We start from the raw sequence: 12,858 nt of genomic DNA, 5'->3' as shown, positions 1-12,858 counted from the left end.
GAATCTTTTTGCATTGAATTTTAAATGCTTGGATTACATTTTTACTTGAAATATACAACCACAATAAATTGCAGTGGCAAAAATTTCAAACATTGTAAATGCTCTAAGGATTTTTTTCAATTCAGATCAAATTGCAATGCAGAAAAATTCAAACATATTTATTGCAACACGTTTTTTTCAGTTCATGTAATTCAACCTGCTATTTTGCTTTGAGGGATTTTGGCACTATTATACTTCCATAAACGCACAGTAGGACGGCACAATGTCATGTCGTTTAAGCAAAGAACCCTAGCAATAGAAACTAGCATTGTATCAGTGTCTTTCCACATGATTAGACCGATAGTATGATACTGTACCATCCAGAATTTCCTGTCTCTCTCTCACAGCACACAAACAGAAGAAGGTCGAATCCATGGTGCCCTGTAACACTGAATACCCTGGGTTCGTGTACGACACCTCCATCAGGGAGACCAACAGCATCATTAAATGTGGGCGCTGTCAAAAGTGAGTCTATGAAGTCATGTCATTCTTAAATGGTCCATAGTTAGTCTTCGTTTCTTAGGTTATTCCAGGTAGTAGAATAAAATAAGATATGTTTTTTATGGATCGCCTTACATTTCCCAACTAGACGAAAATCACACACGAGTCATACTTATAATTATATCGATCAGCCATAACATTAACAGACTAATATTGATTATTATTTATATACCGGTAAACTGATGGCAGGATCATGGGCACCACTGCAAAATGTGCCCACAGGAACCCAAAGCCAGCCAGATCACACAGAAAAGCCAATGCAGCACATATTGTCAAAAAAGTCAATGCTGGCCATGATAGAAAGGCACCAGAACACCAAGCCCACCACGCTCGAGGTCAACTGGGCAAAAAGCCCAAGGTCACTGACCTGGCATCCAAACTCCCCAGATTCCAAACCGATTGGGCTCCCACAGGATGCGCTGGCCAAACAAGTCCGATTCGTGACGGCCCCACCCTGCAACCCACAGTGCCCAAAAATCTTATGGGGTCATGCCCCAGGGGACTAGAGCTGCTCTGATGGCACGGGGGAAGCTACACTTTCATGAACGTAATGTTTTGCACAGTGTATCTGTATATCTTTTAATGCATTACTATGATGTATAATTCATATAATAACATAACAGTGTTGAATTTTCAAATAATGCTTAGTAGATGTTGATATATTTCTTATAACATCAGCTTTGACAGTAGTTTTGGCTGTATTTCAATCGTTCCATCGTACATCAATAATTTTTATAGTAACAGCTCATTCACAGTAACTTGTATAGAGGCTTCACTTCACTTCATCCAGATAATCATTATTTAACAGGAATACATCAAATTGTTCATGTGTTGAATTATTCTATTAGGATATATGTATATTCTATGTTATACTATATTTTCCTATAAAAGAATATATTTATTTCACAAGGATTTTTTACATTAGAATTTTACATTTATACAAGGAGTCTCCAATGCGATTTTTATTTGCGTTTATCATCGACAGATTATGACTTACTTGTGTTACGAGGTGCAGGTCGCAGCGCCACAACACAAGATTTAATAATATTAAAGCCGTAATGCAGGGCTTCTGAGTTGATCAGTGAAACAGGAGGCTGTGAGAATGCTTATGAGCTCAGAACTTCGCGCGGTAGCAACCTGTGGATTAGTGATGGGAAGTTTGGATCATATTAGTGACTCGGTTCTATAAATCTCATTCATCAAAATGAACGATTTCTTTTTTTTGAGCTATTTAGTTCATTTGGCTCTTTTGATCATAAATAAAATAAAATGTTACATTATCAATAAACAGACTTCCAACTCGTCTTCATACACAAGTTTTGGCTATAGCTCCAGTAATGAAAAAATAGCATTTTTTTTTATTATGATAAACAGAAGGAGCAGCTCACCTCTCATATCTTCTAGTCTGAATCGTTCGCTCTTTTGAGTCTACTGCACTGCATAGCGTCTCTGGGAGTCGCGTGACAAATGAGTTTTTGACAAAAGTGTTTGTCCTTGTGTATTTGTGTGTGCGTGCGTGTGTGTGAGCATTTGTGATGTGCACGTGTGTAGAATAGGCCACAGATGCTGGAAGAAAAGCATCACACTATGAATGTGTCACTGAATATAATATCACACAATATAAAGTTATTAACCACTTTTCAGCGTGAGTTTAAGGCACCTGTTTGAGATATTAAAAATCCCTCTACAATTTTGCGTCCTCAATGTCTTTAGATCACATCGGCTTGGTTTGGTGTATAAATTCCCTAGAAGGAGTATAGGGAAGGAAAGTTTTGCGATGCTTTGTGTATATTTATGTGGTATAAGTGAATGTGATACAGACCTGGTGATAATGTTGTTGTGTTGCAGGATGTTTGTGCTCCAGCAGCTTGTGAACAGTAACCTGGTGATGCTAGTGGTGCAGGCGGACTGTGACTGCTCACGCCAGTACTCCCCCATCACACTCACTCCAAGAGAAGTCAAATATATCCTGCTCCAGCTCCTCAGAACCACCAGAGACTTAGCTTACAGATTACCCAGCAATCTCAATTCATTCCATCACTATTCGAAATCCTTTATAAGGCTCAGATTCCATGTTAAGTGTTTTAGGTAGGAAATGGTTTGATGGAATTCGATGCCGGACTATTGATCTGTTACATACAGTATAGTTTTGTCGTTCTCTGCAAGAGCTAAGGATGCTGTCATGTCAATATACTGTAGATGAAAAAATCTCTAAGGAATGTTTCCAGCTCCTTTATTGAATCTATGCCATGGAGAATTAAGGCAGTCCGGAAGGCAAAAGAGGAGCCAAGCAAGGTGTACCTAATAAAGTGGCCAGTGAGTGTATGTTTGTGACTGAAGCATTTGATTTCTGCCATTATCTGCAGGTAGTCAAACAGATATTATTAGGAAATTAAAGAGGTTTATGAAATATAAATATATGAATATGACAATAAACAATAATGTGCAAGACATTTTCCCTTTAACTCCCGTGAACATAACGCAACAGTAAAATGCAACAGGATGAAATCCCAGAAGATCCGCAGACGTCCCGAGTCGTGTCACTCATACCATCCTCATGTAAGTGATTAATACAAATGCAGTGATTGTTATTAAAGTAATAAACGATAAACTATACGTTTTCTTTTAAACGAGGGTGAGTCAAAAATTATCCGCACTCTGGTTATATTAAGGTTTCCGTTGGCCGTACTGTCTTATCAGCGCTTTCCATTCAAGGGTACTATCTACCTGGTCACTGCTGTGCAGGTGTGAACATGTTAAATCAGTTCATTCGTAACTGCGGTGCGAGCAAAGTTTGATGCCCCACTTGTGATATGCATGAAATACGAGCAGTGATTTGTGCCTGAGGGGTACTGAAACAACTCATGGAAGATCATAAGCAGACGTGTTTGAATATTTGCAAACAAAATTTGGGAGGGTAAAAGTTGGTGATGAGACATGGATTTATTACTACGAGCCTGAGAGTAAACGACAGAGTATGGAACGGAAGCATCCTCAATCGCCGATCGAGAAAAAGTCAAAACGTCGATCATCAGCTGGAAAATTTATCAGTGCTTACAGTTTTTCTGGGATTCTCAGGGGCCAGTCTTGGAACATAAACAGAAAAAATGTTCAACAATCAGCAGTGCTCGTTACAGTGAGATGATTATTAAAGAGTTGAAGCCTAAAGTTGGGATTAAATGCAAAAGACTGATATCCATGGGCGTCGTGATCTTATATGACGATGCACATGACGATGTACACTTCTGCCCACACTGTCGACACTCTTGGTTTTGAGGTGTGTGTTAAAGCAAATTCTGTATAGTCCAGATCGGGTTTTCACCTGTTTGGTCCCCTGAAAGCAGCCCTACCAGAACAAAGATTCACATTATTGTTTATTTAAATAAAATTTTTATTAAAAATCTATTCCACAGCAAGAGTGCGGATAATGTTAGACTAGTATACACACATGTGCTATGTGGCCAAAAGTATCATGATGATCATGTGATCGTCATCCCTTTAGTTAGTCCCTTATTTGCTGCTGTAACAGCCGCCCCTCCTCAGGGCTTTCCAGTAGATTTTGGAACAGCTGGAGAGCTGACTTTGTGCACAGGTGTACTTTGTGTACTTTTATGCTTGAAAAGGTTTTGGTTTGGGATATCTTAATTCAACAGCATACAAAGACTGAAAAGTTGCATGTTCCTATTCATGTCATAAATTTGATAGAGGTGATGGTCATGTGTTCACATACTTTTGGCCATACAGTGTATCGATTTAATTGTTGCTTAATAAGAAATAACATAACCCGCTTTGTTTTCTTATTACAAGGAAAATGCAAAAGACTGCGGTGGAGCGTGTGAGATTTCTATATCAGTGGCTCTCTTCTTCATATCCCTGGTCACATCACTGACTCTTCGCTGAAGATCACGCATAAACATCCGTCTTCCACTGGCGCTATCCGTCTGCTACACCTGCGAAGAAACCGTCAAAGTATTTACAGTGGATATAGAGATTTATGGATTTAACCATGACGTTTTGTCGGATTTTAAAAGACATGAACGATTATAGTGTCTTAGAAAAGAGGAACCCGCGGTGGCAGACACTGGTTTTGATTTTGATGCACTATTTAATTATATTTTTTTGAAAAGAATGAATTGTATAGTGTTTTTTTTATAGTGTTTGTCAAGTAAAGTGAAAATTTATTAACAGTATGCCCATGTTGATGCTGTATTATCCTAAAAGTCATAATTATTATTCTTTTTTTAAGTCTCTTAAATCCTATGTATAATGCCTTTGTAAATGCTGTATGTAATTTAATTAACTTTCATATAGATTATATTTAATATTTATATTTAATATCTATTTTTATTTCAGACATAATTTGACCATGTTTAATAAAATGTACGGTTTTAGTTTTAAATGGCTTCTAATATCATATCATTAATATCACTGATACCATTCTAGTTTCTTCAGCAAGACAAGGTGGCAAAATTATTTTCAAAGAGCCGCTCAGGTATTTATATAAGAGCTGAAAATTAATTCTGTTTATGATCTTGCTTAAAGCATGGCAAAAAAAGCAGAACCTGTTTTGCATATTTTTCTCCGTATTTATAAATATTAAAATTAATTATATTATTTTTAAGCGTTCATGTAAATTACCCAAATAATTCAACTTTTCACTTCTTAAATTTAGCTGCATGCGTTGCCATCTTGCTTATAAAATATTTTTGACAATATTAAAAGGATATTGTGGCGGCACTGTGGCCTCGCACCTCCAGGGTCGAGGGTTCTATTCCCACCACGGGTCTGTGTGTGTTGAGTTTTCATGTTCTCCGCAGGGTCCTCCCAAAGGCCAAAGGCTCGCTAGCATCCCCAAATTGTCTGTAGAGTGTGAATGAGCGTGCGTGTGTGTGTGTGTGTGTGTGTGTGTGTGTACCCTGTGATGAATTGGCACTCTGTCCCTGCCTCGCACCCAAAGTCTCCTGGGATGACCCTGTACAGCCATTTCCACATATTTGGGCCATTAAAGGAGTTCCTGGAAGGCCGGCATGTCTCCGGTGCACTGAGAAAACTTTCACTCTCGAAGGCAACCAAGCACTAGTGTGTCCTGCGATGGATTGGAACCCCATTCAGAGTGTTCTCCACCTTGTGAGCTCAAAAAATAGGCTCCAGGTATCCCATGACCCTGTGCATGACAAGTGGTATAGAGTGTGAGTGAATGAGTGAGAGTGAGTAATCTTAATGAGTATTATAACGCATTATTTTCTTTCGAGCAAAAAATCAACCAGTGCAATCATCACTTCTTTTAAAACGTTGATATTAAAAGACTATTGGACCGTTTATTCAAATTTTTTTCTTTTTCTTTACCAGCAATTGCATAAGACGATAAATGAAAAGGAGTTAAATTTTAAAGTGTACTAAAAAAAAAAACGTTTTGTTCGAATATGTCCCCTCACCAAAATGCTTTCAAAGAAGCTCAAGTTTCATAGACGTAAGATCTATATGATCAATACAACATATAAGAAAAGATCACAAATAAATATCAACATCCAAAATATATGTAATAATATTTAATAATAATTATAATAATAATCCTAATAAATAATTGTAACATATCTATTTATTTAGTTTTTCCTCAGATACACAAAAATTACAAGGAGTGTTCAAGTCAAACTGGGACTTTTTATGGAGTTTCTTATGAATGAAGGTGTAGAACTTAGACATTTACAGAAGACTTGAAGCACAACAACCTGCCACCGCCAATTTGAGGAAGAGACGCACGCTTCTGTAAGAACTGCACTAACTACAATCATTCACCAATACAGGGGATACATAGTACATCACTGTAGCAGAGGATTATATAGAGATATAAAGGGAGTTATAACTCTCATAACTGTGATCTGTTATTCTGCACAATCAAAAGTCCCGTTTTGATTTGAATGCCCTTTGGCATAATAGTGAAATGATCAGAACACAAATTTTTATAATCCATTTTATTAATGAATCAGTAATAAATAAAATTTAACGTATGCTAATAGTTGTTAACTTATTGGTGCAGAGTGTTCCCAATCGCAGAATGTAAGCCGCAGTCAGGACGAGCAACACAAGCGACTTTTAATTAAAAGTAACTACTAACTAAAGCACACTTTTGCTAGGTTTATGTTTCTCTCTTGGATTTAAAAAGATTATTCAGGAAACAAAAATGGTGGACACAAATTGAAAGAAAAGAGTATGTTTATTTCTGATTCTTAAAAAAAAATATATATTAAGGCTAATGTCCTTTCATGCATGTAATGAAAACAAAAAATTCCACTTCAAAATCACCCTGTTGCAATTTGAACAAGTTAACAGATATTATAGTAATTATCTTTGTTCAAGTTAGCCTCACTGACATCTCTGAGGTAATCTGATTTATCACTAGGGTGAATCAAAAATGATCCGCACTCTGGCTTTAGTACTTATTTTGTTAACTTTTAGGAAAGACAAACACATACGTTTTGGCATATTCTTCTTGCTTTTATACACTTTGTACACCCGTCAACAAGCTTTCATAATCCCTCTTTAAAAATGTTTTAGGCTAGAGAGACTGTAGCCTTAAACAGAGAGCACTGTGATAAGAAAAGAAGTGCAGTGCGGATCATTTTTGACTCACCCTCGCATACTTAAACGGGTCACTGTGATAGAAAGTCTGGCCTCTTGGAGAAGTCTCAGCCGTAAAAAGGCACTTATATTTAAAAAAAAATAATTATAATAATAAAAAAGCCAGTTATCGTGAGACTAGTTCAGGATTAATCTTTGTCATAAAAGAACTTTGTGCAGCGACATTTTAGATTAGATCAATGCAAAAGCACAGTGTTAATAAATTACACTTAAAGCTCAATTTACTGTAGGCATGAGGTAAAGAATAAATATCAAAATTTTTATATCAAAAGGAGGAAAAAAAATGCTGTTTGGTCAATTCTTTTTTTTTCTTTTCTTCCAAAACACATCAATATAAATATCATATATATCTTTGGATCAGGATTGGTGACCTGAGTGATCTTGTAACCTCGACCATGAACGTTATTATCTTCTCAGTCATACTGTAATGTGTTGTAGCTATAACCGTCCTCAGATTCGTGAAAACAGCTTTCGAGCAAAAGCATGTGACAATGTTACTGTACAGTAATGAAAACGGTGGTACTGATGGTGCAGCCTGATCTACTGTACGTACAGTACGTATAAGCTCATTAAATGCACTAAGATTGCGTTAAACACTCCGAGTGTTGACTTTTAGGGACTGATCCCTATCCCTGAGGGAGTGTTACAAATGGTTTATAAAGGGTTAAGTAATAGATTTTTGTATCAGTAACGCTATTGTTAGTTAAATATAAACTCATGCACGGTTGCTATAACGACCCGTGTGTCTCAATTGCATTGCAGTGCTGCCGTTTTTTGCTTTAAAACTATAAATTTCCTCTGTGGTATGAGATATGCCTCATATTCACTCAGTTTTTTCTTTTTAGCCGTAAAAATCCACACACACCCACAAAACACTCTTGCCCATTCCCGAGATCAAGCGAAGCATACTTAAACTACAAAAAAAAAAAAAGTGTTATTGCTAAGGGTTTATCAGATCAATTTCACATTCGACAAGTGCTAATAAATCGCTAAAGTATTTCCATGATAACAGTGAGAAAGGGGTGCACACACACACATACAGAGTCCGTTTCTACGACCTGACCAGTTTAAAGCCCTGGCCGGTATCGAGCATGGCAGGAGGAAACCAAGTCAGTTTGAGTCTGCGCAGGAAGCGTAGACATACGCTGCAAATCCAGAACAAGTTCAGGGAGATGCTCCAGTGTGCCAACTGCACTACGGGATACGTCCAGCGCGGGAAGTACAGCTTCCAGTGATTGGCGACGTCGCTTGCCGTAGGCAGATGCAGCTTGTAATCCCCCCACTGTCTGGAGATGCCGTAGGTTGCCATGACGACCCGGCCTTGCTCGGACCAGCGCACAGCGCTGTCGGGGTTGCAGTTGAACTCCACCCAGTCGGCGGTGAAATCTCCGATCTGAGGCAGGTTCTGGACTTCAACGTCCATCGAGTTCACCAGTGTAGCCCCTTGTACCGCTACGTAAAACTCCTCAACTTTGCACACCTCCTTCACCCATGGTAGAGAGTTGTCCGTGTCAAGTACGACGATGAGACGAGAACAGAAACCATCGTTCTTCTCCTTCCACATCTGCACAAGCTCGGACAGGTGCACGACTTCTCCACCTAAGAAAGGAAAAAAAAACCAAGAAAGTTTGTATAGGTTTGTATAGATTGTACAGATGACACTCAAAAATAAAACACTCAGCACAAACCTAAGAGAGCCCATTCCCCGGTGCGGTGCGTGTGGCCGCTGTAGAACAGAATGTACGTGTCGTAGCGCGGCCCGTCCGAAGTGTGCGCCTCCAGGAAGGAGCGGAGCTTAGAGCGCAAAGTGTCCCGTGTCACGCCGCTGCTGGAGTAATCACAGCCGTGAGAGTCCATCATGTGCTGGGAGAAGAAGCGCTGTATGTTGTTTAGCATGCCCATGGTGCGCATATTCAGCTCCTGCACCTCATCCGGGGGCAGCAGGGTGGGCTGTCCATCCACACTGTGACGAACAGAAGGATACAAGCGCTAATTTTATTTTCTCACACACACATGGATGAGTCAAAAATTTTTTATATTAAAACGTCTGTTGGCTGGACCGTCTTATCAGCGTTTTCCGGTCTCCACAGTCACTGCTGTGCAGGTGTGAACATGTTGCATTAGTTCATTTGTAACTACAGTGCAAGCAAAAAAAAAAAAAAAAAAGGATATCCTATTTGTGATTTGCATGAAAGAAGAGCTTCAGTGACGTTTTTTTTTTTTTTGGGCCTGAGGGTGCAACACACACTATTGGTGTTAAAGCATCCTCCCTATAGTCCTGATCTTGCTTCATTAGAATTTCACCTGTTTGGTCCCCAGAAAGCAGCCCTACAAGGACGAAGATTCACTTCTGATGAAGAAGTGAAGGTGGCAGTGCACACGTGGCTTACAGCTCAGCCTAAAACATTTTTAAAATGAGGGAATACGAAAACTGTCTGTTTGCTTGAGAAGCAAGGAGAGTGCGGATCATGTTTTATCTCACTCTCGTGTATACAAACACGCACAGTCAAAAGTTTGAATTATACATATAAATACACACATTATATCATCAAAAACTGCGCGCCTGTCTTTTTCTCTAAACTCTGTAAACGAATTAGTCCAGAACCCACTCATTACACGCGCCTTAAAACACTGCGTGTGCCAATTACAAAACTTCTGAGTTTGTTGAGACAATGAGACATTTGACATCTCCGTTTCTTTATAATCTTACAGGTAAACTTTATCTCGTGTGGTAGGAGTAAATTGTTTGCTTTTTTTGTTTAGAAAAATTGGTTAAAATAATAATAATTATGGCCAAAATCTTTCTTAGCATTAAAATCCAGTATCCAAGTATCCTAGTGTTTCTCCAGGAACTAAAACTTATGAAGACTGATAATGGAAAAGCTGTAAGACCATTTATGAGTAAAGCTGTGTGATTTAATTAGTTGGAATTTATTTGATCATTTGTTGGTCAGTTTTTGATTAAAGATAGATTCACACTTTAAATTACTTAGGTAAATTTTAAAAAATGAGTACATAAACTGCTTTTGCAAATATGATGGTGTTGTGTGAGTGTATCCCCTTTTTCTTTATTTACAGTGCAATGCCGCCACCTACTGAAGTGGTGTGGGGTAAAGTATATTTGAATACTTGACAGCCTGCAAGAAATATAGCTGCATCTCCATGAATCATTAAATCAAATTAGACATTACAAAGCACAAAAAACTGAATTGAATGTAATCAACAGTTCACTTTCAAGTCACAGCTCTACTGATGAGCAACACATCAAGGAGAACTTGTAGATATGTTCAACTCATGCAAATTCTAAACTAACATCCTGTTTATCAACATTATATAGTTTATATATATTTATATTTTGATAATCACTCATCTATCCACAGAGGAGTCAGAAGCTATTCACAGTAAAAAAAAAAAAAAAAAAAAAAAAGGACACCCAGAACTCCTCCCTATAGTCCTGATCCAGTTTTTTTTCCAGAATTTACCTGCAGAAGTTGGTAGGGATGACCACCGCATAACCTACACACGTTCCTCCTAGGCAGTTACCCAGCTCGTAGAAAAGCCCGTAAGCCAGAGACTCGAGAGGCAGAACCAGCAGGAACACAGCAATAAACAGGCTGTTTGAAGGCTGGAAAAAGAAAATCTCATATTATAAATGTTAAACTACTATTTCTGACTACTTCTAAATATTTCAGCATTTAACTATTTACCAGCTTTATAAATATTCTGTAATTATCTATCTAGTAGCAGGAAATCAAGGCTTCTGGACTTTTATTAAAAATAAAAACAATATAATAAAAACAGCAGATATCTTTTTCTAACATGGTTCATAATACATTTTATAACAACTGCAAACTGTAAAAAAAATTGTTTAAAAAAATAATTTGCTCAGACTTCCTTTTCTTTCCTTTTTATAATTTATGTTACATTTTTTTATGACAAAATTTTGAATAGTCATTTGAAGGGAATACTACATTTTGCTGCCATTTTTTATGTATTGTGTATTACAGAAATGGTTTATGTATTATAATATGCCGCTTCTTAGCTGTTTAGTCAAATGTAAAATACAAGAAAAGACCCACCTGCCATGAAAGAGCCCCAAGAACAGCAGTGGACACAAGGCTGAAGAGCACCAAACGCTTTGAGATGAGGCAGAAGTGGCGCATGCCTTTGGAGGTCATCACTCTCTCCAGTGCCCCGGGACTGGCCCTCTGAGCCACACACACCCTCTGGCAGTCACTCAGCTTGCTGTGGAATCCCCAGAGGGTAACCAGGAACACCACATGGCAGATGATCCAGAAAACACTGGAGGCAGAAAAACCCGGGATCACCACGTACCACCGGTCCAGATCGCTGATCTTGAAAGCAGCCAGAACCAGGAACGTGATTTCAACAGCAAGCAGAGGCAGGAGACTAAGACGCCTCGACAGACCTCCTCTCCTCAGAAGCGGGGACCAGCGTTCGGTCACGGAGAGCCCGCCGAAGTACATATCCAAGACTGGCTCGCACACAAGGCGGATGAAGAAGCACACCAGCGCGAAGAGGTTCGTGGGAACATTAAGAGAGTTGAAGAAGAAGTGCGCCGTGACCACAGAGAAGCAGATGAGGTTAGGAAGAGCCAGGAAGGACTTCATCCGCAAGTCCACGAGAAGCGCAGCAGCAGCCAGGACCAGGGCGATGAGGCTCGTGGAGGCATGGACCACCTGCATAGTGCTGGCCACGGCAAAACCCGCCAGCTCCAGCGTCTCCGCAGAGGTCAAAAGTGCTGGCCTTTGTCTGCTGCATCCGCAGATTCTTTCCACCAAAGCCCAGAGCGCTCTAATGGCCATGCTGGCTATCAGCATGTAAAGGCTGACCTGCTCCTTTAAGTCATTTACAGAAGGCTTGTTGAGAAACCCAAGCAAACCCAGCAGGAACCCCAGCCAGAGGTGGAAGAGCATGAAACTGAGCCTCTCCATACCAAAGTAGTAGTACAGAATGCTGGCTATACCCAGGACAAAAAGGGCCAGGATGAAGATGACCAGAAGGACAGTTTCTGATGTGCTCTCCCAGCGTGTGTACAGACCCAGGCATATCGCCACGAGGAGGTTAAGATTAGACAGATAGCCCAGGTATCGGATGAGCGACCACACACTCACCCCGGTGCGAAGCTCCTCCAGTCGGCTCATAGCGGCGTAAAGCGTGTGGCTGAAGCAGTAACGGAGAAGCCTGCACATCGCTGGAGCTCCACACACTCCAACACACTCAGTCAGGTTTTAACCTTCATCCTCACACAGATCCCTAAAACTATGACTCAGTGAAAAACTGCAAACTTCTGCTTCTTATTCATTGGCGTTTAGCTAACTCAGCTAGCACATGACAACGTCCAGAAGTGATCAATTTTGTTGACGAGATTCTTACAAACCTGTTTGAACACAACTTTAGAACACAATAAGATTTAAAAAAAAATAAAAAAAGCTGATGTTTCCAAACAAAATAACAAAGACAAGGCTAACCTGCTAGTTATTTACCAGTTATTACTACTAGTTTAAAACAAGGGAGAATAACTACAAACAACACTTAGAAATATTTTTGTTAGCAACTAGTTTAGAAACTTTTCAGACTTTTGTAATAATAATGAAATTAAACATTCTCTAAGTTACTCTACACACTCCAGCTAAGCACTTGGAAAAGTTTCCTCGA

General features: G+C 39.3%; 2 protein-coding genes across 2 annotated transcripts in view; one reads left to right on the top strand and one right to left on the bottom strand.

The window, feature by feature from the left end:
* Window positions 1–4,777, top strand: part of cacna2d4b (calcium channel, voltage-dependent, alpha 2/delta subunit 4b) — a 37,840-nt gene extending 33,063 nt beyond the window's left edge. The window contains exons 35-38 of the mRNA XM_053505753.1: window positions 387–504; window positions 2,389–2,504; window positions 3,017–3,099; window positions 4,348–4,777. Coding sequence (XP_053361728.1) covers window positions 387–504; window positions 2,389–2,504; window positions 3,017–3,099; window positions 4,348–4,440 — 410 coding nt within the window. The 3' untranslated portion in view covers window positions 4,441–4,777. The remainder of the gene's footprint in view (window positions 1–386; window positions 505–2,388; window positions 2,505–3,016; window positions 3,100–4,347) is intronic.
* Window positions 4,778–6,735: 1,958 nt separating this feature from the next.
* Window positions 6,736–12,858, bottom strand: tmem168b (transmembrane protein 168b). The gene is made up of 4 exons (XM_053506531.1): window positions 11,259–12,858; window positions 10,662–10,804; window positions 8,868–9,142; window positions 6,736–8,778 (listed from the first exon to the last, which is right to left on the bottom strand). The coding sequence occupies exons 1-4, from the start codon at window positions 12,390–12,392 to the stop codon at window positions 8,231–8,233; spliced, it is 2,100 nt and encodes a 699-aa protein (XP_053362506.1). The 5' UTR covers window positions 12,393–12,858; the 3' UTR covers window positions 6,736–8,230.

The sequence above is a fragment of the Clarias gariepinus genome, chromosome 10, assembly GCF_024256425.1.
Source record: "Clarias gariepinus isolate MV-2021 ecotype Netherlands chromosome 10, CGAR_prim_01v2, whole genome shotgun sequence".
NCBI classification, from domain to species: domain Eukaryota; kingdom Metazoa; phylum Chordata; class Actinopteri; order Siluriformes; family Clariidae; genus Clarias; species Clarias gariepinus.
This window is presented reverse-complemented; position numbering and strand designations above follow the sequence as displayed.